This window comes from Perissodus microlepis, chromosome 14 (genome assembly GCF_051167445.1).
Source record: "Perissodus microlepis isolate ML-2025 ecotype Zambia chromosome 14, ASM5116744v1, whole genome shotgun sequence".
NCBI classification, from domain to species: domain Eukaryota; kingdom Metazoa; phylum Chordata; class Actinopteri; order Cichliformes; family Cichlidae; genus Perissodus; species Perissodus microlepis.
Window position 1 is genome coordinate 16,089,638 of NC_140474.1, and position 23,142 is coordinate 16,112,779.

Consider the following 23,142-nt stretch of genomic DNA (forward strand, 5'->3'; position numbering starts at 1 on the left):
CTGCTAGAGATTCATTGCCTTGCCCAAGGACTCTTCACCAGGGCAAGCTCTCCCTCTCTCTCACAGGGCCATGAATGTAGTTATTCCTAGCTCACTACGCCACCTTGCCGCCCTTGCTTGTCTGATCTGCTTTACAGTGTGTTAACATGGTGTGTGTTTTCTCTACCAGATCCTGTACCTGTGTTGGAGCTGGCTCAGCAGCTGCAGCTGAAGCTCCAGAGGATGCACGACATTGAGACAGAGAACACCAAACTTCGAGAGACACTGGAGGACTACAACAAAGAGTTTGCAGAGGTTAAAAACCAAGGTTAGAGACGGATACGTGCACAGGCACACATTATGGGATTTTCCCGACTTTGACAGAAGTAGATGTAGACCGTACAATTAAGTAGTTAATCACTTATCAAAATTTCACATTCCGGTGTTTTATGTTGACGCTCGTTTGTGAAAAAAACAGACACTTATGGCAGAGAGTCCAGATCTTCACTCCATGTCATTTCCTTTTCCCTACACTTCTGGTCTCTTTACACTTGTGCTATCCATCCCCCTTCCCAGCAGCCTAAAAACAAACTTAAAAAAAAATAAATGAGAAGAGAACTTGTGTAACCTGGGGTTTTAGTGAAAAGCTTTTGTAAAGCTCTTGTAGAGCGATTCTTTTTTTTGTTAACTAAATTAAAAACAATATGCTCAGCTGGACCTACAGTGGACCAGTCATCCTGTCCTGGATTGCATCTAATTGCAGTAACAGGAGGGTCTGGTTGGAGCAGAATACGGACTCACTGAGTCACCTGCTGCAGATTTGCTGTGGTAGTTGAAGTCTAGGAGAGACTTGTTGGAGTAGCAGCTAAAGTGATATCCAGGAGGGCCACTACAGCAACCCTGTAGATAGGAAGTGTTGGAGTACAGCTGGTTAGCAGCAACTGAACTTTGAAAATATAACTGAGGAGACTATCCACTGAGTTGTTTTCTTTCTCTAATGGATTAAAAAAGAAAACATTGCTAAATTGAATCGGCAGATGCACTTTGGTGGCCTTGTTGTCAAGTCTGTGTGTGAAAAGTGTAGTGGAAAATTTTGTCCTGCTTGTGTGTGAAAATGTAGTTTTAGTTCATTAAAAAAACGAGCAGTATGTGAAGCAAGATGAACACAACATTTTCAGTTTCTGGACATATTTTCGGTTTAGCTTATAGCTCTCTCGAAAGTGGAAATGTCTTAAAGTTCAGGGGACTAAAGGTGAGAAAGCCTCTACTCTTGCTTCAGAATTCTTTTCTGCGTGTGTGCGTGGACTGCCTTGTTTGTGCAGCTTTACTTGAAATCTGTCCTCATTGCGGGTTTATACCCCTTTAACATACATTGAGATATGTGAAAAAAAATTCCTAAACACTAAAATGTCCACAGGTTTCCATTTAAAAAGTTTCCCGTGAGGATGAAAAAGAAGTGACAGAGTTGGAGGAATTAAAAAAAAAATGCGATGATCTACATCCGCTTAAAGATGGAGAAACTGACAACAGCGGGGAGAGATGAGTGAGAAGCGGTAATAAAAAGTGGTGTAATTTCAGTCGAAAAGGAGAAGTGAGCGAGCGAACGGGGGAATGTTTTGGAATCCCCCTTTCCTCAGTGAGAGTTAATTGGAACAGCTCGATAGCGGCAGGGTTCCATTCTGCCATTGATTTTCCTGTTCCCTCATCCTTTATCCCTCCTTCCCGCCTCAATAGATGGGGGATATTTAAACCCCAAAACACACTGTGGAACTCCCACTCCTGTTAAACACACACGCGGATCCGCCCGCACACTCTCACTCACACACACACACCACACACATTCACACACATACACACACACACAGAGTGCAGGGGCCATTGATCCCCGCAACCTAAATGTTTAAAGTTCAGTTAAGCAGTTAAGGGGTAAGAGGGCTCTGAGGGGACTCTCCTCTATTGATTATGTGTCAGAGCAGTGAGACTGGAGTTTAAATCACACGCACACACACACAAAGTGCTAAGAGCCCTCAGTCAAAGGTAGCGAGCAGCAATGCGTTATATCATTGTCTCACTCACTTATATCTTTCTCTGAGAAACACACACACACACACACACACACACATAGGGAGGACTATTTATTACTCCAGTTATGTGTTAGATTTATTTCAGGCTGCCCCATACAGCGCTCAGCCGGCAGCAGGTTATGGGGTTTCGGTACTAATGCAGTCCTAATGAATGCAGCATATCTGCTCTTAGTGATGGTTGAATATTCTACGGCAGCCGTGGATTCAAAGATTAGACCGGAGCCATGGGGGCCAAGGTCTTCATCTGTGCTCACAGAGGAAGAATGCAGGATGTGAAATGCTGCTTCTTAGGCAAAGGTCAAACACCTCGCTAAAAACATCGTCACTGCTATTTTATATCAGATATATAGAAAAGCGCCATAGTTTTTCTGTGTTTTCTATCTAGATTACCCACGTTTCTGACTTCTTTTCTCTCGGTGCTCGCCTCTTTGCTCTAATCTCTTCCACAGAGGTGACCATTAAGGCCTTGAAGGAGAAGATTCGCGAGTACGAGCAGTCTCTGAAGAATCAAGCCGAGAACCTGGCCCAAGAGAAGCAGCTCCAGCTACACAACGACTATGCAGAGAAGGAGAGGTAAAAGTTGTGCATGTTTATGTGCGCTGCTGCAGCTGTGTTTAAAGTAATAACCTCTGCATTATTTTGCAGTTTGAATGCTTTGGGTCATTGTGCCCTCAGGCAGAACTGCTGATTCTTATCTTTGAATGATAGGTTTAAGATTTCAGACTTTATTTAGCAGGGCTCTCTGTTCACAACTTACTAATTCCTTCTTAAGCAAATCTCCAAGGGCTCTTTTCTTTTCTTTTTTTTTTTTTCAGTAGTTATCAGTCTAATCGACAAATTGTTGCTTATTGCTTTCCTCCTGCGCACAAATGTAGGAATGGAGATAACTTGCATAAAAGACAATGCCAGCATTTTTGTCATGTGGGCGCTTGCCATTCTCGCTTTGATGGGAATCGACACCATCCACTCCCATTTTCTGTTTACCAAGATACTTTTCAGCCGTTGTGTTGGATATTTTGCTGCCACGGGCCTCTGCTGTGCCTGGAAATGTACAATAAGCAGAGAGCCCTACCAAATGCCTTTGATGACAAAAATATGCTTTGCTGATAAAGACTACTTTATTTCAATACAATGGGTTTTTTTTTGGTAAAGTGTGGCATGTTAAAGTGTGTAATTTTCAGGTGTACAGGAAGACGGGGGCAGTAATAAGCTCAAAAAATGCTTCCGGATGCTTTAGGGACATTTAAGAAAACCGCTTAGTGAGGCTAAAATGCTTTAATACTGCCATTTTCCAGAAAAGGGCCAATTTGGCCTAAAGTATAATGGACTTGAGGCAGGAATATTGTTTCACGTAACAACTAACTCAGGCTCCTTTGCTTCTACATTGGATCCCAAAAAACAGTAACTAGTTTAAGTTATCTTGTGATCCCATATTAACTTGGATAATGTGTGCTCTTATTTTGAAGTAATCAAATCAAATAAAAAAGAGATGTGCAGACATCTGAGTGATGAGGCTTCATGTGATTAGCCGCTGCAGCCTCGGGGCTTAAAGACGCAGCATATTTTCACTGAGGGAGAACAAGAGCTAAAAAAGCTCTGATGGATGCGTCAGACCTGAACGTTTTTATCAGCAATGAAATGAAAGTTTGAGACCGACAGAATTAACAGATTAAATTCAGCGTGTCACAAGTGCTCAGCTGCACAGTATGGAGTTCCTCTTCAAGCATGTTAATATGCAGTTTTACTACTAAATCGCACTCTCACCATGCAGATTTAGTAATGATATACTGACTCCAAACAGTCTCCGCTTTAATTCTAAGCGAATGAGACCCGATGCACTGAACGCTATGGATTCTCTACAAGCTACAAGCTGCTTGCAGTCTTTAAAACACCATCCCTCTGATGAAAGTCCTCATTTCAAGTTGATGTATACAGTTTACTAATATGAAATGGACTTTACAAAGCACGTTTTCCTCTTGTCAGTCATCTCGTTTGTTTGACGAAGCTGTATTAAAGCTCACTGTCCCTTTCAGACGTACAGTAGAAGATCAACTGTCCAACTGTATTTCCTGTACGTCAGTGTTTTATAGGCCCCTTCCTGTCTGCAGTGAGCTGACTTCCTGTGTCTGAGAGAGAAGGGGGGGGGGGAGTAAATGGATGGCACCTCCGATGCATTTCATCCTGCAAGGAATGAGCGAAGGGTAGAGAGAGTGAGGGAGATGAAAGGATGAAGTAGAGGGCAGAAAAATAGAGATGACAGGAGAGACAGATTGGCGGGGAAGGGGGGCATCAAAGAGTGCCATAAAGACCATCTTTGTGCTAGATTATTGATGTTTTTACACGCAGTGGCAATTTCTCAGCAGAGCCCAACTTTTTATATGCTAAGAATGAATCTATTTTATCCTTGTGGTTTCTGTCGCCCCCTCCCCCCTCTCCCTTAGTCAAGCCTTGCGCACTCTCTCTCTCTCCCCCCTGGGTGCAGTGTGCCCCAGTGGCCAGACATTCCTGCCTAATAGGGCTGCTTAATGAGGAGTGGGTTGTGTTGGGAGGATTTTAGGGTGGAAAACACTTCAGAAATGGTGGGAAAATAGAGAATAGTCGCAGTTGCCACAAAGTGTGAGCTCAGAATTTACTGACTCAGTATCTCTTGACTGACTGTGACTTTCTGCTACCTGGTCTCTTGTAGGAAACTCCAGGAGAGCCAGGACTCCATGTCCTCAAGGTTGGAGGAGGCCGAACAGAAAGCCCAGTCCCTACAGACAGGTACCAGCCTACCCAGCCTGTACACACCTGGGGATTGTTTACCCACCTTTAGATAAAGTGCCCTTATCACTGAAAGTGTAGTTGGGCCGGCTATTAAGCCTTTGAAAACTTCTTAAAGGGGACTTATTATATTAATCTCCAGTTCCATATTTTTATCCCTGTACTTTTGTAGAGTAGCTTTGTATGATTTAAAAGTTCAGCGTCATCTTTGTTTACCTTAAACCCGTGAAGCCCTGTATTCTGCTGTCCTGAAACAAGCTGTTTTAGCTCCCTTTCACCTCCCTTTAATCCAGCTTTCTTCAGACTGACAAATAGAAGGGTTGAAACATCAGGCGGGTGGAGCGTCTGTGCTCCCAGGCAAAGCTGCGTTCCCGAGATGACCATATAAGGATATCCCCTCTCAGTGATATCATGCAGATCCTAAAGTAGAAAAAAAGAATATATTTAACCGGAGCTTTGGGCTCATAGGGGTTACATCCACATACGCCGACCATATTACTTAAAACTTGTCATTTGTAACGTGATCATCCACCTTTGTGTGACAGAAAAAAGGAAATAATAATAGATTCCCTCTATTCCTCTCTATTTCTCAATAAATGTTCACCCATTGTGAAAATGAGTTTAAAAAAAAAAACAGCTGCTGGTGATTATTATGTTTAACACTCATCGTTAATCTGACACATCTGGACTAGGTGTCTGCGAGGCCTGGAGATCTAAGAAAATCTCAGCTGTCATCAGTGAGAAACAGAAATGCCAAAGTTTCTCGTGTGAAATAAGACTTTAGTAGTAAGAAGCTGTCAAAGATAATGTTTACACTTTTAATGCTCTTTTAAAAAGTATCGCTCATGTCTGGATCTGCTTCTTCAGCTCACTTTGCACCAGGAAAACCCTTAACTGTCTCTCACCGTCTTTTGCAGCACTTGAAACAACTCAGGCCGAGCTCTTTGATTTGAAGACAAAGTATGACGAGGAATCCACAGCAAAGTACGTGCCTCACTGATCTATGTGTGTTTGCGGGTGACTTCTCCCCTCTGGCTCCTCCATACTCTCCTCCTGACATAATCATCCTGTTTAGTGAATCTCCTTGCATGGAAACTCCCCCTTCTCTCCCTAACAGCTGGATTTTCTCCCACAACAGCCAGCAGCCTCCAAATCCCGGCATTACCCATGCACTGTAAATACTGAAAGGGATTGTAATGTATTCTGCAGCCAAACTAAAACATCAAAATAGAGTTTGTTTTGTGCGCGCGGATGTGTGCGTGGTTTTGTTTAATCCATTAAGACCTGATATGTACGTATAAGTCTTATATAGGCGCCTGATGTCTTAATAGGGTAAAGAGCTTTCAGATTTCATCAGAGACTTGATAGAGAGGTGCCAGATTGAAAGCTACATATGTTTTCTAATAGGACCTGTAAGATGAGATGGCTTCAGTCGAGCTTTGGGCATCTATCATTATTGATCTTATAGTAGTGTTGAGGATGAGAACAGAAGCTTTTCCATGTCAGCACTCCGCACTGTGAAGTGGCACTTTATGACATTCACACTCCTCGTTCCCTCTGGGTTAGCAGCAGGACCCAGAACCTCGTGAGCACCAGAATCGCATACGCAAAGCTGAAAAATTACATTTCCGGGGGGGAGGGGGGGGATCACCCTACCTTGGCTGAAATATGAGCTCTTTTGGCTAAATCCAGGGACTGATAATAAAATGGTCAAGGGCATCCTGTGTTCATACACAAAGTACGGGAGAGTATCAACTTGGCTTTTAAGGCCACCCCACCACCATCGCCACCCCGTCCCATTTACCTTGCCCCAAACTCACTGTGCCTCTCCATTAACAGAGTTGTTAAATTGATTGGCTGTTAAAAACAAATCGATCCCTCTTCTGTCTTCCTCACAATTTTTTTTTTCTCCCTATTTTTTTTTTTTTTCTTTTTTCCCTCTTACCTCGCTCACTCGCACACTTTATCGTTTGTCTCCTGCATTAGGTGTTTTTGTTTTTTTTTAGTGTGAGAGGAAAGACCACAGGACGATATTGCACACGGTGTAATGGCACTAATCAATATGTTTCATAGTCTATCAGAAGGCCCTCTCTGCTTTTTCTCTTTCCCCCGTCCCCTTTCCTGCACTTCTTCTTTTTTTTTTTCTTCCTACATTTCTTTACGCTTTCTTTTGGCGTCCTTGTCTCTTCGTTTTATGTCAGAAGAAAACACTTTTTGAAAAGACACTTATAGTAGGTCCCATTTGCTTACAGAAGCTAATAAACACATGCCCACCCACATATACACACACACACACACACACACACACACGTACAAGTATACACTCACTCATTCGCTCACTCACTCGTGAGCCCGAGGCAGTCAGGGTCCTTGACTATGTGGCGTGCTGTGATCTGAAATTTTAATGCAACGCTTTAAAGCACACACAAACCCTCTCTAACCCTGCACCCTCCCAGTCCTTGGAGTCCTTCCCCCGTTTACTGCTTGGCTGAGCAAATCGCCAGTGTTTGGCTGAACACAACTTTTAACCCTTTAACTGCATACATTTTGGCACTGCGAAACACAAACGCATACATACATATCATGCGCTTCTCTCCTCACAAGCGCACAGACACGTGCGGGTACACACACACAAACGCGCACACACGCACACACTCGCTCTGAACTTTTCACTAAGGAGGACATTGCGTGACAAATCCCCCCCATCCTCTCGCTGCATTTGGGTAATCTGCCTTTTAAAATAAGCACTAACACACTCTCACAAACACCCGTGGACGTACACAAACACACTCCCTGAGAATTTGGTCGATGTTTGCAGCGCCCGGAGAGTCTCAGCTTCAGCGGGAGGCGGGCCTGCAGATGTAGCGTGCCCCCCCCTTCTCTGTGTCGACGCTGTGAGGGTCTGGCTTGGCCGCATTTTACCCGTTTAGTCCCTGTTAAAGATTAATGATATATTGATCTCCAGCCCCACAGGATGCTTTGTGTGTGTATGTGTGTGTGAGTGTGTGAGCTGAGTGTGCGGAGACTCCTCTGTATGTTTGCGCATAGCTTTATCTGCATGTAGGAGGCTTTGATAACATTTAGGTTAAAATCCGTTTAATTGCCGATAATTAGGCACCGGTCAATAGGGCTTTCTTTCCGGTGTCCAGCCCAAGCACACAACAACACAAAATGGCGCACAACATACACACAGACACTGTCTCACAGCTAGCTTCTTTTTAAGCCTCCTTGAAATCCCCAAGGTAACACGCTGTGAAAATGCAATGTGGAGAAAGCCAAGGAAAGAAAAGGAATGGAGTGATGAAAGCTGGAGGGCAAAAAGCGAGCCAGGGGCCGGAGGCTTCAGCGAGGAAGAGGGGATAAGAGTGCGATAGAGGAGGGAAATGAAAATCTAAATCAGGGGAATATCGTGCTGGCACCGAGGACAGAGGCCGAGGAAGAGAGGGCGAAAGATGAGAGAGGGGAGGTGGAAGGAAGAAAAAGATGAAAGGAGGGGGTGAAAAAAGTGGAGGGCGATGGGAAGGCAACGGTTGAGGGGGAAAGGATGGAGGCAGGCAAAGGGTGGAAAAGAAAAGGAGCGCTTGAGTGAGGAGCAAGAGAGAAGATGATAAGAGATGAAAAGGCCTGTCTGAGATGGAGGAAGTACAGTAGGGCCTCAGAGGCTCTGGGCTTGTTTCAGAAGTCCTATAGTACTCACTGATGTCACTGGGTGCACCCATTGGCTTTCATGGTACAAAAGAGTGTGTTTGAGTGTGCGCTGATTGTGTGCGTTTTCCAGTTTGGCTGTGTATCTACTCTATAGCTCCTCCCTGTGGCTGCTGTATGGTGTTTTATAGATAAGTTTGGGTGCTATAAAATCAGACTTTATCATCACGAAGGACCCACCCCCCCCTTTTACTCTCCAGTGTTTGATGAAGTCATTCCAGTGGGTGCGTTGGCGGGCCACGGACAGTTCCTGCCCTGCCCAGCGACTGACTGACTGACTGTATCAGGATATGCAGAAAATCCCTTCCCTGTGATCTGCTTTGGCCCTCAGCCTCTAGCTTTGCCTTTATAATTCTCAAATACAGCCAAATCCAAAGGTTATTTAAGAAGACTTTGTGCATCTGTACTTTGATTAAATGATCACATTTGGAGCAGGAGCGGTGGTGTATTTGGGTTGCATTACTACCCATAAACGCTCTCCATTACAAGCTTTTCTAGCTTGTTGGCTCTCTGACCTTAACATTTGTGTGCGCGGGTGCGCGATTTGAGTGCGCTTGCGGGTCCTGCACACTATAGCTTAAGACGGGATAAAAGCTGTTGAGGTAGTGTACTATTATGTTGCTTAAATACATACTAGATCCTTTTAACTGTTAGGGAAAGAATAAAAGCGGAGAGTGAAAAGCTCTCCCACCCACATCTGATTCTTTTTGCTGCATTGCCTGTGGCACAATGTTGACCTAATATCAACTGTGTCTGTTTTGTTAAACACATTCAAATCAGTAGTACTCAAGCCTATGGGACATAACACTGTTTCTCATACTGTGACACACAAATACAAAAGCTGCGTGGGCTACTGGGTTCACTATCAAAAGATTGCAATAAAATCAAAAGGTCTTAATGGACGCGCAGTGCACATATGCGCCTCACGCCTTTCCACTCAGTGCCACTCGCGTATTCTTATCAGCGAGGAATGTCTTAAATAAACACGCACGCATTTATGCCGTGTCGTTGCATTGCGTTATAGACCATCGGTGAGGTCAGTATTTCCAAAGCCTCCTCGTGCTGGGAAACATATTCACGCATGCTGAAAACTCAAAAACAGAAAGGCAATTGTAGTTTAACTCGAAAGTTAAAGCCGTCGTTACGAAATATTAACATTCGCTGCGCTTCTGTATTCTTCAGTTCCCGCTCATTGTTCACAGAAAAGTGCCAGGTATCCAGGTATCCACGTCTCTCACGATGGAGGGATTATTTAAAATATTTTTCCCAAAGTCCAATGAGAGGTGGTATTACGGGGATGTATTCTTGCTGTTTGACCTCTAGCAAGTGAGAGGTGAACCATGGCCTCCATCCAGACCATTAGTCAGACACAATCACACAGCTTCATAGCAGATTAGTCTGCTGTATTAGGACTTAGAGCTCTATTAATGTAATCCCTCTGTTTTAGTGTGGCCTGGGTTTAGGGGCTTACATGTGCACACCCACACTCATAGACACACACACATTTAAATACATTTGTATGCACGCACATATACAAGCTGTTTGGGTTATGGAATTCACAATCAATGGATTAAGGTGAAATTTAGACAGTAGCTTAATGGACACCGTACTGGGATGCTCTAAATGTGTGCACCTCTTTCTGGGAGTCGTCATCATTCATTTATCCATATTTGTTTTTGTTTTTTTATATATCCTCTGTGCATTTATCTGAAGTAACAACACATGTTTTTCTGTCTCTTAGGGCTGATGAGATTGAGATCTTGATGACAGACCTGGAAAGAGCCAATCAGGTAGCCCGCTCGGTTTATTACTGAATAGTATTTTTTTTGTTTTAAGTGCAACACTGTCCAAGTTGTCTTCACAAGTTTCATTGTTAAATTGTAAACAAAACAAATGCTGGCTGAAATTGTTGTGGAGGCAAACATGAGGTAAACCGATTTAAAACAATTTAGTTTAGTGATATTTTGTATTTTAGCTTCCTCTAAACAAATGTGACATGACCAAACCACCAACAAGTTTTTTTTATTGTACTAACACACATCCACTATGTGTCATTTATTTTATTGTGGACCCATTTAAAAAAAAAAAAGAAACTTTGTCAACAGAAAAATAGTTGATAGGGACTTTCTGTCCTTTAATTGTTTATCTCTTACTTTGGTTTAGTATCAATGGCAATGGGGGACGTAAAAGCTGTAAAACCGATGAAAATACAGTTAAAAGTTCAAGTGGGTCAGATTGGAGTCTTTGCCGGGCTGATTGTGGCACCCGAACCTTGTGTTTGACACCCCTCCATGTTAATTGCAGTGAGGTTTAGCGTTCATTTTAATTGAATTCAATGAATCGCATACAAAGTCCTGCATGGCCAGGCTCCTGCTTTTTATTTTGAGTGTTTTGTGACGACAGTCGATCTCTGATTAACCGTTTACTTTAAATGGAGTCTTTGAGGTTTAGGCAGCTGAACTTTGGATTCCTTATTGTCTCCGGAATCCTTCAGAAATCTGTGGTTTGTTTTAAATGTCTGCTAAACGGGTTAACTTTTTCTTAAATGCTTGCGCTTTATTTTTACGATATTGGTCACACAAATGTTTTTATTGTTGGTGTGTGTTTAAGACCATATGCTTGAAAGTGTGTAAGTCGGGGGCATTGAAACATATTTAATGTGTGGTTTTATCCAATATGTGAAGCACTTTGCTGTATAAATATTATTTCTAATAAGCTATTATAATAAGCACACTTGCACAGTGTGCTTTGGTTTGATTAACGTCACATTGGGCATAATTTTTTGGATATTATTTTGTTTTGTAAAGAAACTGTTCTTTAATCTTCATAAAGAGCATGTGGGCCTGTTGCTGAGAGAAAAGTGGTTTTGTTCTTTTTTTTTTTTTTTTTTATTGTGGGTTTGTTGACATGAAAAATAGACCTTAAAAATACCGAAATATTCCTGTCTATTGAGAATCCATGAGATGTGGCTTGCTTATCACTGCGAGGGTTGCTGTTTCTTTTGCTTGTTTATTACACACCTACTAAACCCATCCAGCTGAAATAAGCCCCCTGGTCTGCCCTCTGCCCTCGTGTTGTAAATATTCCTGTGGTATCTGTTAATGTCATTGTTGTTAACTTTCATTATTAGCCCAAGAGTATGATTTGTGGTTAAAGGGGTAGCATAGGCATGTAATGTTAATATTAGCCTAAAGGTTAACGCTCCGACTATAATGCCGCACACACAAACACACACTCTATTCACACTTCTGATTTGAGGTTTACAGAGGATGACAGCATGGCCTCCAGCTCAGTCACAGACTTTTTATATGCTTTTATAAGAAGAAAATGGAAAACAGGATTTTCTTTTGCAACTAGCAGTCCAACTCCCACCCAGTCAATAACAGCTCTCAATATGGTTGCAATTAGGAACACTGTGGAATCGGCTCCCTGTAACTCCTAATGATGGCAAGTTGGCCGGCGTTGTAGATGATTCCCTACTGGAGCACGGCACTTTAGCAGTAAACACCAGGCAGCGGGTGTCATCTCAATGCTCAGGAATAACTTGAGATTTTTAATTAAGGAAATGTTCGCTCTTGGTTGTCATTCTAAATTTGTACATCGCATTTCCAGCCCCCTCCACTCTGAAGTATATCATTGTTTACGCTGAAAGGGGCTGACTCGCTTTCCAAATAAAAAGTGCAGTTGACTGATAGAAGATTGTGTACTGAAAAACTTGTTCAGTTTGATTGCTAGTGTTGTGCATTCAGTATTGTACTCCTCTCCTTCACAGACGTCTTTGCTGTCAATGAGCAGCGGTCACCGATTTGACAGATTTTAAACAGAGTAAAAGGGGAGGGGTTTTGCATATGAACAAAAACTTTTATTCCCGCTTTCTTGGGCTCACTATTCCCATTTTATCTGTCTCGAAGGATGTGTTAAATAGCTCTTTAATTTTTTCTCCAGGGCTAGTGGAAAAAATGAGACAGGTTGAGTAGGGAAAAGCGTGTACATTAAAATTAACACTGAACTCACACAGAACTGATCTGCGTTAAACTTTAGATTAATAGTGTTTTAACTGTAGGAACCTGCGACACAGGATTTTCCTTGAACGTTTCTCCTTTTCTTTTTCTTTCCAGCGAGCAGAAGCAGCTCAGAGAGAGGCAGAGTCAGTCAGAGAGCAGCTGTCCTTGAACAACCAATCCCAGCAGCTCAGCAGCCCGGCCAAGGCTGACCCAAACACGGTAACACGTTTCACTCATTCACTGGATTGATAGGCTAAAGATCAGCTTGGCCTTTTTATGCTACACTGACAGACTGATTAATGGCTCAGTCACACTAGAGTAAAAATAGGGTGGCAACCTCTTTGCCACTAGGAAAAATAGGCGGCTGCTCAGTGATTTCAATAAATCTTTTGCAAGTCGTTGCTGGAACAAACTGATCATCCAAAGGCTGAGCATGCAACACCATCGACCTTTAGCAGACCACTTTTGATCGCAAGGCGACTGCACAGATCCCCTTGTGGGAGGCAGCCTGTCTCCAAACACACACAGTCCAGCTCGGACCGACTGCCATCACTCTGACAGATTGGTGAAGGTTTGCAAATAACTGCCATTTAATTTTTAAACACAGACAGATTGATTGCAATGTGTTGGCAGTCTGAGCGAGCATGTGCCGATAAACGCAACTCAGCTGCCCGTCTCTGCAGTTGGGAGCTTGGCTCAAGTGGTTGCCTGCTTCTGGTTATATTTCTGTATATATGTTAGGTTGTGCACATCATCATTTTTAAATCACTGTCCTGCAGCAACTACATCATTATTTGTGGAGGAATATTTTCATTTCTGTTACAAATCCATGAGGTTCAGACTGAATTCTGATTAGGAGTAGATAATGTGAGTTTCGTTGTATGTAGATGCCAATAGATTTGCCACAGTTGATCACCATTATCACAAACAGATTTTATGTAATTGCCAAATCAACCCATTCAGTTACACACTGATCACATCAAGAGTCTTTTTGCCTTTTTATTACCATCTTAATGCAAGTTGCTTTAAAGATGGCAACTGACTGCGAGTGGTGGCAGACCAGATTGCTGGTCTCCCTAGTGACTGTAGCTTTAAGCCTCACTTTATGGATAGACTTTAGTCACTGGTATTAAAGGTCAGATGCTGGAGTAACCAGTTAAGCTTCCTTAAGAAGTAAGATGTGATTGGTATATGGATTAACTGATTTATTGGATTTAACCAATAGATTGCAGACATGGGACTTGGTTAGTGTACAACTACTACTGTTCCGCCAAAGTTATCTACTTTCTTTTGGTATGAGGGGATTGTGATTGATTGCATCATCTGTGACTATGAATCTGAAGAAGTAAGCCTTTTGACAAGATAATCAATATTGATCAGCTTTGTTTGACACAAAATATCCACTGATGATATTATTAATTTGATAGAACTTGAGACTATATGTGGCTGGAGACTTACTCGATTAAACTGCCTAACTTTTTGGACTTTAGGAACAGTCGGAAGAGGTGGCGTCCCATTCAAATCTGGAGGCGGAGCTCAGGGCCAAAGAAAGAGAGACTGCCCAGCTGGTGGAAGATGTGCAGAGACTGCAGGCCAGCCTGACCAAACTCCGAGAGACCACCAGCTCCCAGATCTCACAGCTGGAACAGCAGCTTAGCAGCAAATCCGAAGTTCTGAAGGTACCAACACAACAAACATCTGATTTTGGTTGGAAGCCACTTTAACTTTTCATTTATAATAGTAAACTTACGTAGCTTGTCTTTTTCCCGTTTGCTTAACCCTATTCACCAGTTTACACCCTTCGTTGTGTAGAGTTAAGTAAATAATAGAAACGCAGGATCTACTGAGATCCAAGGGTTGATTTGTATTATTGTTTTAATTGTCTCTGTTGCATCTTTGTAATGTGTAGGAGCTGGAGGAGAAGCTGCAGAAGCAAGCTGACTATGAGGAGGTGAAGAAGGAGTTGAGGTGAGGAGTGAACACAGGCATTTGTGTGTCCTGTACAGATCTGTTTATTGCACGAGTCTGATGTCTTTAGACACGTGCAGTAAACAGAAGATGTGTCTCTTCATTTAATGTGGGTAACTCAATTGGGTGCCCTTACGTAGGCGAAGCCTTTGTGTTTGTAGTTTTGTATCGTCAGTCTCGCTCTTTGTCATTAAAAAGAAAGACATGGAAAAGTTAGCATGCTGTGTGTTTGTGTATATTTGGCGGTTTTCTCATGCTTGCTTTTTTTTCCTCCCTCCTTTCTCAGTATCCTCAAGGCTATGGAGTTCGGAGCATCCGACTCTGTGCAGGTAAGACTAAGCAGCAGACTGTAGACTTGAGGTTGCAGCCACTAAGTTATTGACAAAGCAAAAATTGCACAACTAGATCAGTAAACATGACCATCTGAGAGGAGAGGCTGGAGAAAAGCTGTGTCAAAAGCTTTAATTTCCCCCTCTGTTCCTGATCTCCTTTCTGCCAGGACTCATCCAAACCCCTGGAGGTTCTGTTACTGGAGAGGAACCGAAGTCTTCAATCGGAGAGCGCCACTTTGCGCATCGCCAACACCGAGCTGAGCGGTAAGTCTTATGTTGCTGTAAGGACCGGGTTCATCGACACCGGACAAACTGCTTTCACAAAACAAAAAAAACGAGAGAAGGTCAAGGGAGATTATGAGGCTTTAGCTGCAGTTCAAGTCATCAGGGAAGTGCATACAATCTTGTGTGCATATAGATGGTCTTTCTCTGAGAATACTTAACTCGTAATGTTTGCGGAATTATTTGCACCACAGCAGCCCACATGTACAGGTTCATTGGTTGGGAAAAAAAAAAAAATGTAAAAGTCATGCAAAACTTTCTCATGGTTTGGAAATGTTGCTGGTGTAGTCCCGCTCTTCATGGAAGGGAGGAAAAGGCATCTTTGGTGTTTTGTAAATACCCCAGCAGGAGGTCAACCTGAACGGTAACGGAGCCGCATTACACAAGAACGAGGACAACGTGCAATGCCCCCGACATTAGGACTCTTGCCCTCTGCAACAGTGTTTATGGGTTTGAAATGTCATGGCTTTAGGCATGAATAGCTGAATAGCTTTGAATTGATTAACATTCACAGTGAGAGGAGCTTACTGTCTTACTCAATCATGTTAAGTCTCAATGGTTATGCATTAGAATAATATTTCTCCCAGCGATTATTATCAAGATGGGTTCTACTAGTTACAAGACTGAGAAAATATATTTTTTGTCTGTATTTGTTCTGGTGAATAGAAAAATGTATTCAGTAGAACTCTTTAGGAGACAAGCAGCCGAGGGCCTTTGTTTTGAGTCAGCAGAGCTGTGCAGTCTGTCTTTTGGTGACATGCGTCTTTTTTCTGTTAAGCCAAACTAACTTCAGAAGTTTTTTTTATTTATTTATGTTTTTTCACCTGGATGTATTTTTCTGGACTAAAAACTATGTTACTACACCTACAATGGAATAAATCGGTGTGTAAGGACACACTGCAGCAGCATGGAAGAGGACTTGGTGTATTGGCTATCTAAGGACATCATCTTGCTCTGTCCAGTTACTTCTGCTTTGCCTGCAACAGAGAGAGAGGGAAAAAGAGACTGAGCCCTGGGCCAAGCTAATCTGCCTAAGTGGCACAGTGTCAATTGTTTTGTTTGTCCTTTTTTTTTCCCTCCAGGCTGTGGCTTACAAGAAAGGTTGAAATCACAAATGCATGGGCACTTGCCTGGGGGGGTTGGCAAAAAAGGAAAACAGAGTTCACTAATTTGAAAAAGACTTGATTAAGACAACTTTCAACGTTTGTTATTTTATTTTTTTCTCTCTCGTTTTGGAACCCCTTTTTTGTTGACTCCCCCCATAATGCATGGTGTGTCTGACCTTTCTTGTAGGGTCAGCCGGGCGAAAAGGGACAGAAGAGTCCACAACGAAGGAGGAGACCGCGCCAAGCGACCCCTCTTCCTCACCCCCTCCTCCCCCTCCCTCTCTTCCGTCCTCCTCACAGCGCCCCCTGTCTCGCACTCACACGGACCCTCTCAACACTGCCACCACCACCACCAGCAGCAGCAGCAACAGCAGTGAAACGCTCCCTTTCGCTCCTACGGGCATTGGACAGGACTTCTACTCCCCCGTCTTCCCTCTGGTGGGTGGTAAGATGGCTTTGAACTCCTTGATTCAGCGGCAGCTGCTCCAGACCTTCTACTCAAAAGCCTTGCAGGAGTCCTCTGGAATCCCCAGTGGGGCTCTACTGTTCACCCCCTTCACGCCAACCCTCAGCTCCATCCCTACCTCCACCCCTGGCTCAGGGTCTGCTGCCATCCCTCTGGCAGCCAGCAGCCCCCAGCCACCTCCAGCCAGCCCTGACATGGCTCCTGTTAACGGGAGCAGTACAGCTGGCAGCGCCCCCTCCCCATCACCAAGCCACTCTGATGCTAATACAGGAAGTGTTTTGGACGGGGAGGACATGGACACAGCGGAGATTGCTCGGCAAGTGAAAGAGCAGCTGATCAAGCACAACATTGGTCAGCGTGTGTTTGGTCATTATGTGCTGGGACTGTCCCAGGGATCAGTCAGCGAGATCTTGGCCAGACCAAAGCCGTGGAACAAGCTAACCATCAGGGGGAAGGAGCCGTTCCACAAGATGAGGCAGTTCCTCGCCGATGAGCAGAACATCCTCGCTCTGCGCAGCATCCAGGGACGGCAGAGAGGTGAGTCTGCGTTCCTGTATTGTTGTCTGTGCGTGGGGGAGTGTGTGTGTCTTGCATGTTGTGTGTATGTGTGTAAAGCCCTGCACAGAGCAATTGATTAGCTTGTCAATATGGACTAGCTTTTTTATTTTTCTTTCTCTTTCCTAACTCCCATTCTGTGCCACACCTGTGTTTTTTGAATGAGCTCCTAGTCACGCACTGATCCCAAGAGCCTCTCCTAGCTATCGTGGTCAATACAGAAACCTTTCACACATCAATAGTATTGATCGGTGGGAACTAGGAGAAAGGCAGGGGTACTGTTAACTACGGGTAGATTCGATTAGCCAGGGCTTGCCTTTCGTAACGCATCAAGACATTGCTGATTGAAGTTGGTCTCAGAGGTACATAAAAAATATAACACAATTTGCCAGCGAGTCATAGATGGTCCATGTTGGTATTCCCATGTTTGATAGCTGCCACTAGGCCGTGTCTGTGGTGGCTTTATTATTACTGTTGGAGGTAGAAGTTGGAATCCTACTTGGGCCACAGATGGTTAAGATCAATGCATTTATGGTACTATATAATGTGCATTGGAAGGAACAGACACTTATGTTTGCAGAGCATTGTAAGGCACCATTTAGTCTAGCTGTAAAAGGAAAAAAACACACAAGTGCTGTAACATAGTGTGTGGTATATTGTTTTTAACAGAGGGCTCAGGCCAGCCCCAGCTTAGCCGAGTGTTTCAGGACGCTCCGAAGCGGAGAACCCTCTCCGATACAGCTTCACACACAGGTCTGTCCCCTTCACACACGGAGATTCTAGCACGTTCTGTCTGTGTGGCATGTTTGTGTTGGGATGTTTCTGTGTTGTGTGTGCCTATGTCGCCATATATTAATTGCGGGCAGGCATACAGATATAAATGTGCCTTGAAGGTAACCGCACAGTTTCAGTGACTTGCGTCAAAGGCAAAGCCAGCATGTGTATTTAGGGATTTTATTGGTAGTTGTTATTCTGCGGGGAGTATTTACTATACGAACCCTGCAGCACGTGTGCATGTGCAAGCTCTAAAGGGACCTGAGAAATTATGACAATCCCTCCAGTGTAGTTGCCTTTAAGCTCAGTGGTGGGTATGTTGTTTCTTTGTGCTGTGCTATGGTGTAATTCTTCCATCAACGTCTCCTCTTTATCTGTTCTGTTAGTATTCCCAGCGTTTTAATCTGACGAGGTATTCCGTCTCCTCCCATTCCCTCATCCTCTCTTTCCAGGTAACATCACCGCTCGTGTGCGCACCCCAGAGGCAGGCTCTGATGAAGCTATCAAGTCCATACTGGAGCAGGCCAAAAGAGAGCTGCAGGTGCAGAAAGCTGGTAAGTTGGAGTTATTTATTTAATTTTTCCCCCCCCTCTTCTCCGGGGCATTTAAGGTGCCCATGATGGCTGTGTCTGTAATGAAGGCCGTTTTTCTCCTCTCTGTAGACTTGTCTCATGCTCAGCCGTCCTATGCAGGACTGAAAGGGGGAGGTGGAATAGGAAGTGCAGGGGGGAGCGGATCAGACGAAGCCATCCGCTCCATCCTAGAACAAGCTCGCAGGGAGATGGAAGCCCAACAGGCCGCACTGGAGCCCATCCTTAAAGCCTCATCTTCCTCTTCGTCATCAGTGTCACTATCACAGAGGGACATCCTGAGCTCATCTCTTACCGCCCCGCTCCCCCCTTACAACCCCCTGGCCCTTTCCCTCAAGAAACCTCCCAGCTCCCTCTTGTCCTCGCCCTCATCCCCGTCTCCAATTCTGGACTTTAGCTCCAGCGTGAAGAGAGAGGGCCGCAGCTCTTCGGGGGTCGACATGTCTGTTGACGGAGCTCTCAGGATGGGTCGGAGCTCAGAGGGACTGTCTCGCTCCGGAAGTGCCGGAGGAGCAGGTTACTGGAGAGAGCAGTGGTGGAGCAACATGCAGACGGATCCGCGAAGGACCATGTCCAGCCAGATAGGAGAAGAGAACCACAACCAGGAGGACTCTAAAGAGGTGAGGTTTAGGGGCAGTTCCAGAGTTTTATGGCTTTGCTTTGACTGTCCATTGGTTGCATGTCTGAAGTCTTCTCCCTCCGCGGGGTTTAGGGTATACTGACCGACAGTCTGTCTCGGCACAAACCGTGGAACAAGTTGAACCAGAGGAGCAGAGAGGCGTACCTCCGCATGCAACCTTGGCTCAACGGAGACCAGGGGCAAAACGCACACATCCAGCAAACTCAGAACCAAGGTAAACAAATCACATGCAAATACACACACCGACACACACCATATATTATCCTGGAACACTACTCTGAAAGCCTGATTAGAGCTAGTGGCTAGTTGTTACTGTCACTCTGTCACTCACCCCACCCGCCCTCCTCCTCATCCCCCTCGTCCTTCTTGCTTCCATCCCACCCACCGTCTCCCCCCTCCTGCTCACTTCTCCTCCCACTATCCCCCTCCTCCCCCCACATCCCCAGTGCTGTGGCAGTGTCAGCCAGCAAGCTGCTGGTTTGTCATGTCATAGACAAGTTAGTGTTGCAGCGCCAGATGGCAGCTCTGCATGTGTGTGTCTGCGCGCATGTGTGCGTGTGCGTACATGCACGTGTGTGTCTCTTTTTCTCTCTGGGGGTGTAAACAGCAGCTAATGTACACTGACAGCTCCTCATGACTGCTCTCTTCCAGCCTGCTGAGCTGCACAGCGGCACTACACAGAGACAGGGAGATGAAGGAATAGGAGGAGGAAGCCAAAAAGGCTTCAAACTGAAAACTTAAGCACCTTTGCTGTTTGTTCAACAGGAGTTAAATTAGTCGATGTAATTTGACTTAAGTCCCTCCTGAACCCAGCAGGGAGAGGAGATGAAACTAGTGTCGCCTCGCATAGTTACACGTCGCCTAACCTGTGCGAACTTTCTCATTCTGTGTCGTGCTCGAGCAGAGGGTACTCCCAAGACATCAGCAAGCTGCAGCCCCGCTCCAGAGTCCCCCCTCAGTTCAGCTGAAGAATCTGTCAATGGTCTCACTGGGGACCCACTTGCGTCACAGTCCTCCAGTCTCAAACCTCAGTCTGAGGATCCTTCAGGTGGGGAGTCTCAGCCGGGCACCCCGCTGCCTCTACCAGGTCACTCGGGTCTGAGCATCCAGGAGATGGTTGCAATGTCTCCTGAGCTTGATACCTATGCCATCACCAAGAAGGTTAAGGAGGTGCTAACCGATAATAACCTGGGTAAGACCTTTTTTTTGTTTGTTTTTTGCTCTTATGCTCAATTGTGGTGTTGTACTTTTCTGTGTAGTTTAACTGGTTCCATTTTCTTTCTCCAAACCAGGTCAGCGTCTGTTTGGGGAGACTATCCTGGGTCTGACTCAGGGTTCTGTCTCAGACCTGCTGGCCAGGCCTAAACCCTGGCACAAGCTGAGCCTGAAGGGCAGGGAGCCCTTTGTCCGCATGCAGCTCTGGCTCCAGGACCCACACAGCGTGGAGAAACTTATGGACATGAAACGCCTGGAGAAGAAAGGTGTGTGTGTGTGTGTGTGTGTGTGTGTGTGTGTGTGTGTGTGTGTGTGTGTGTGTGTGTGTAAGAAAAAGCTCAATGAGTAGAAATAGATGCATACTCTATATACAGCACAGCATGCTGTCAGAAATAATAATCGAAAGGCTCAGAAAAACTTTCATGTTTTGTGCTTAAGCATGCATTTATTTGAGAAATATGCTCACAAAAAACAAAAGCAAAAAAAAAAACATACACACACAAGCAGCAGTCTTTGAATTACACATGCACATCTGCACACAATATCCTTTGTGCAGGACAGCAGAGCATGTTGTGCAGATCACAGTCATCTTGGTGTGATGTCAGTACCAATCAGGACTGCAGACATCACGTACTGTATTCAATGTGACAGCTAGGCGACTGCCGGGGGCCTGCTTACTCACAGTCATCAGCACTACTCTTCATCATCGTCATCAACATAATAATCATCAGTGTCTATAAGCTCGTATTTTTATCATTTATTAGCCCATTGCCCGCTCCATCACTCCATCATCCTGCACTCTTTTCTGTCAGGAGGATACGTTTAGGAATCAAAAACCCCCAATAGGCCTGCTTCATAACCCTCCCCCTCCTCCCTCGCTGCCTCACAGTGACCCCGCACTGCCCACTTGAAGCAAACAGGGTATGGATATTTGAACCTGCCAGTGGGCACAGCCGTCCAGGATCAGCTTACCCTGCTGATATCACAAACTACGCACAAGGGCGAAAAACACAACTGACCTTACGCCTGTGTGGTCGGGGGGTTGGACTGGTGGGGTTGCACTACATTCAGCTTCATGTTAGATTATTGACCAAGAGTAATGCATCCAAATAGCAATGGGCAATAGTTCTGGCTACCAGCAGAGCCCAGAGGAAAGACATGGACCTAGTCCAAAGTTACCACATTTGACCTCTCACCCTTGTGGTGCAAGCCTGCGAGGCGGCGCACAACTTTGAGAGCGCTCTAACCTTGCTCTGAGGGGCTTTTCCCTGCAACACTAATGTATCTGGCAGCATGTATTGGGGTTGGGAAAATGTCAACCTCATACGAAGCTGCCATGAGCTGTTCATTTTCAGTTGCTGGCGCCCCGAGTGAACGGTGCTGCTTGTTTGCTGTAAAATGGAAGAGATGCATTCATTGTTACAACTGGTGAGAAAGACGAGAGCACCACCTAGTGGCTGATTGGGAGGCTGGCGGCATTAGTTGTCAGACCTGTTACGTTGTATGAAAACGGAGCAGCTTTATTACTCCAAGTCTTTGTCATCATCTTGCTAATCTGCATTGAACTTGGCTCAACTGCAGCTGATTCAGAGCTCAGTAATAGGGGTTATTGCCGAGAAGAGAGACTACATCTCCTGCCTCAGGGCTTTTGATGGAAACACGATTACACATTAACAGTGGAAATTCAAAGGCAATCAGTGTTTTCTTATTGAATGGCAAACCTTGCTGACAAATCTTTTACCTGTTTATGTTCCAGCTGACTTCAGCTCTGCTGCTCTGCTCTCTTTATATGTTAATGCAGCACATTTTATATAACTGCTTAAATGTCATGTGGTACAGCTATTTATGCATTTTTAAATGTAATCCTTCACTTGTATTGAAATGTCTCTGTTATGCACTGTAGTTTGCACCTGTGGTTTTTACTGGTGTTGCCAGCTTTATCATTGAAACTCCCATTCATTTGTAGATTTATTAATGTATTCACTGGATGACCCATTTCTCCCTCTTTCCCATCCAGCATACATGAAGAGGCGGCTGAGCTCCTTGAGTGATGGCCATTCTGTGGACGGAGGCTTGGTGGGGTCAGAGTACATGCAGGGCTCCCAGAGCCCAGGGCAGCAGCAGCTGAAGAAGCCCAGGGTGGTGCTGGGCCCTGAGGAGAAGGAGGCTCTGAAAAAGGCTTATCAGCAGAAGCCCTATCCCTCCCCCAAAACCATTGAGGAGCTGGCCTCCCAGCTCAACCTAAAGACCAGTACTGTTATCAACTGGTTCCATAACTACAGGTCAGCATTTAGGAGAAAAAAAGATGGACTCCTGCCAAATTCTTTCTGTTGTTCTGCATTTATTAGCTGCTCTCTGATGGATTAAATATAGTTTACCTGAAGTTAACATGATAAGGATCTCATGTCTTTGTGAATAGTACCTCTGTTCAAATTCCTCGTTTTATTGAAATACATTAGTGGGTTCGTCTTGACTTTATCTGCGGATAAATGAATTGTCTAAATCTTTGTGTACGACTCTGCCAGATCACATTGTGTTTTTGTTGCACTGTTAGTGAAAAGTCCAAATGCGTAAGCTGTTCCCTGTTCATCGAAAATATTTTGACATTAGTAGAGTGTATTGTATTCCGCAAATTGAATTTCAGGATTTAAGTAGCGTGACTGAACTCATGTTTCCCTC

At 44.6% G+C, this 23,142-nt stretch overlaps 1 protein-coding gene across 2 annotated transcripts in view; it reads left to right on the plus strand.

Annotated features, from left to right (window-relative positions):
- Positions 1-23,142, plus strand: part of cux1a (cut-like homeobox 1a) — a 57,917-nt gene that overhangs the window by 28,667 nt on the left and 6,108 nt on the right. The window contains exons 5-22 of one of the 2 annotated variants that reach the window (XM_084949909.1): positions 170-307; positions 2,513-2,636; positions 4,750-4,826; positions 5,744-5,810; positions 10,273-10,321; positions 12,650-12,754; positions 14,026-14,214; positions 14,445-14,503; positions 14,790-14,832; positions 15,003-15,099; positions 16,411-17,226; positions 17,914-17,997; positions 18,471-18,572; positions 18,681-19,228; positions 19,321-19,462; positions 20,153-20,440; positions 20,541-20,729; positions 22,481-22,745. In XM_084949909.1, coding sequence (XP_084806035.1) covers positions 170-307; positions 2,513-2,636; positions 4,750-4,826; positions 5,744-5,810; positions 10,273-10,321; positions 12,650-12,754; positions 14,026-14,214; positions 14,445-14,503; positions 14,790-14,832; positions 15,003-15,099; positions 16,411-17,226; positions 17,914-17,997; positions 18,471-18,572; positions 18,681-19,228; positions 19,321-19,462; positions 20,153-20,440; positions 20,541-20,729; positions 22,481-22,745 — 3,382 coding nt within the window. The remainder of the gene's footprint in view (positions 1-169; positions 308-2,512; positions 2,637-4,749; positions 4,827-5,743; positions 5,811-10,272; positions 10,322-12,649; positions 12,755-14,025; positions 14,215-14,444; positions 14,504-14,789; positions 14,833-15,002; positions 15,100-16,410; positions 17,227-17,913; positions 17,998-18,470; positions 18,573-18,680; positions 19,229-19,320; positions 19,463-20,152; positions 20,441-20,540; positions 20,730-22,480; positions 22,746-23,142) is intronic. The other variant, XM_084949910.1, reaches the window with a different exon arrangement.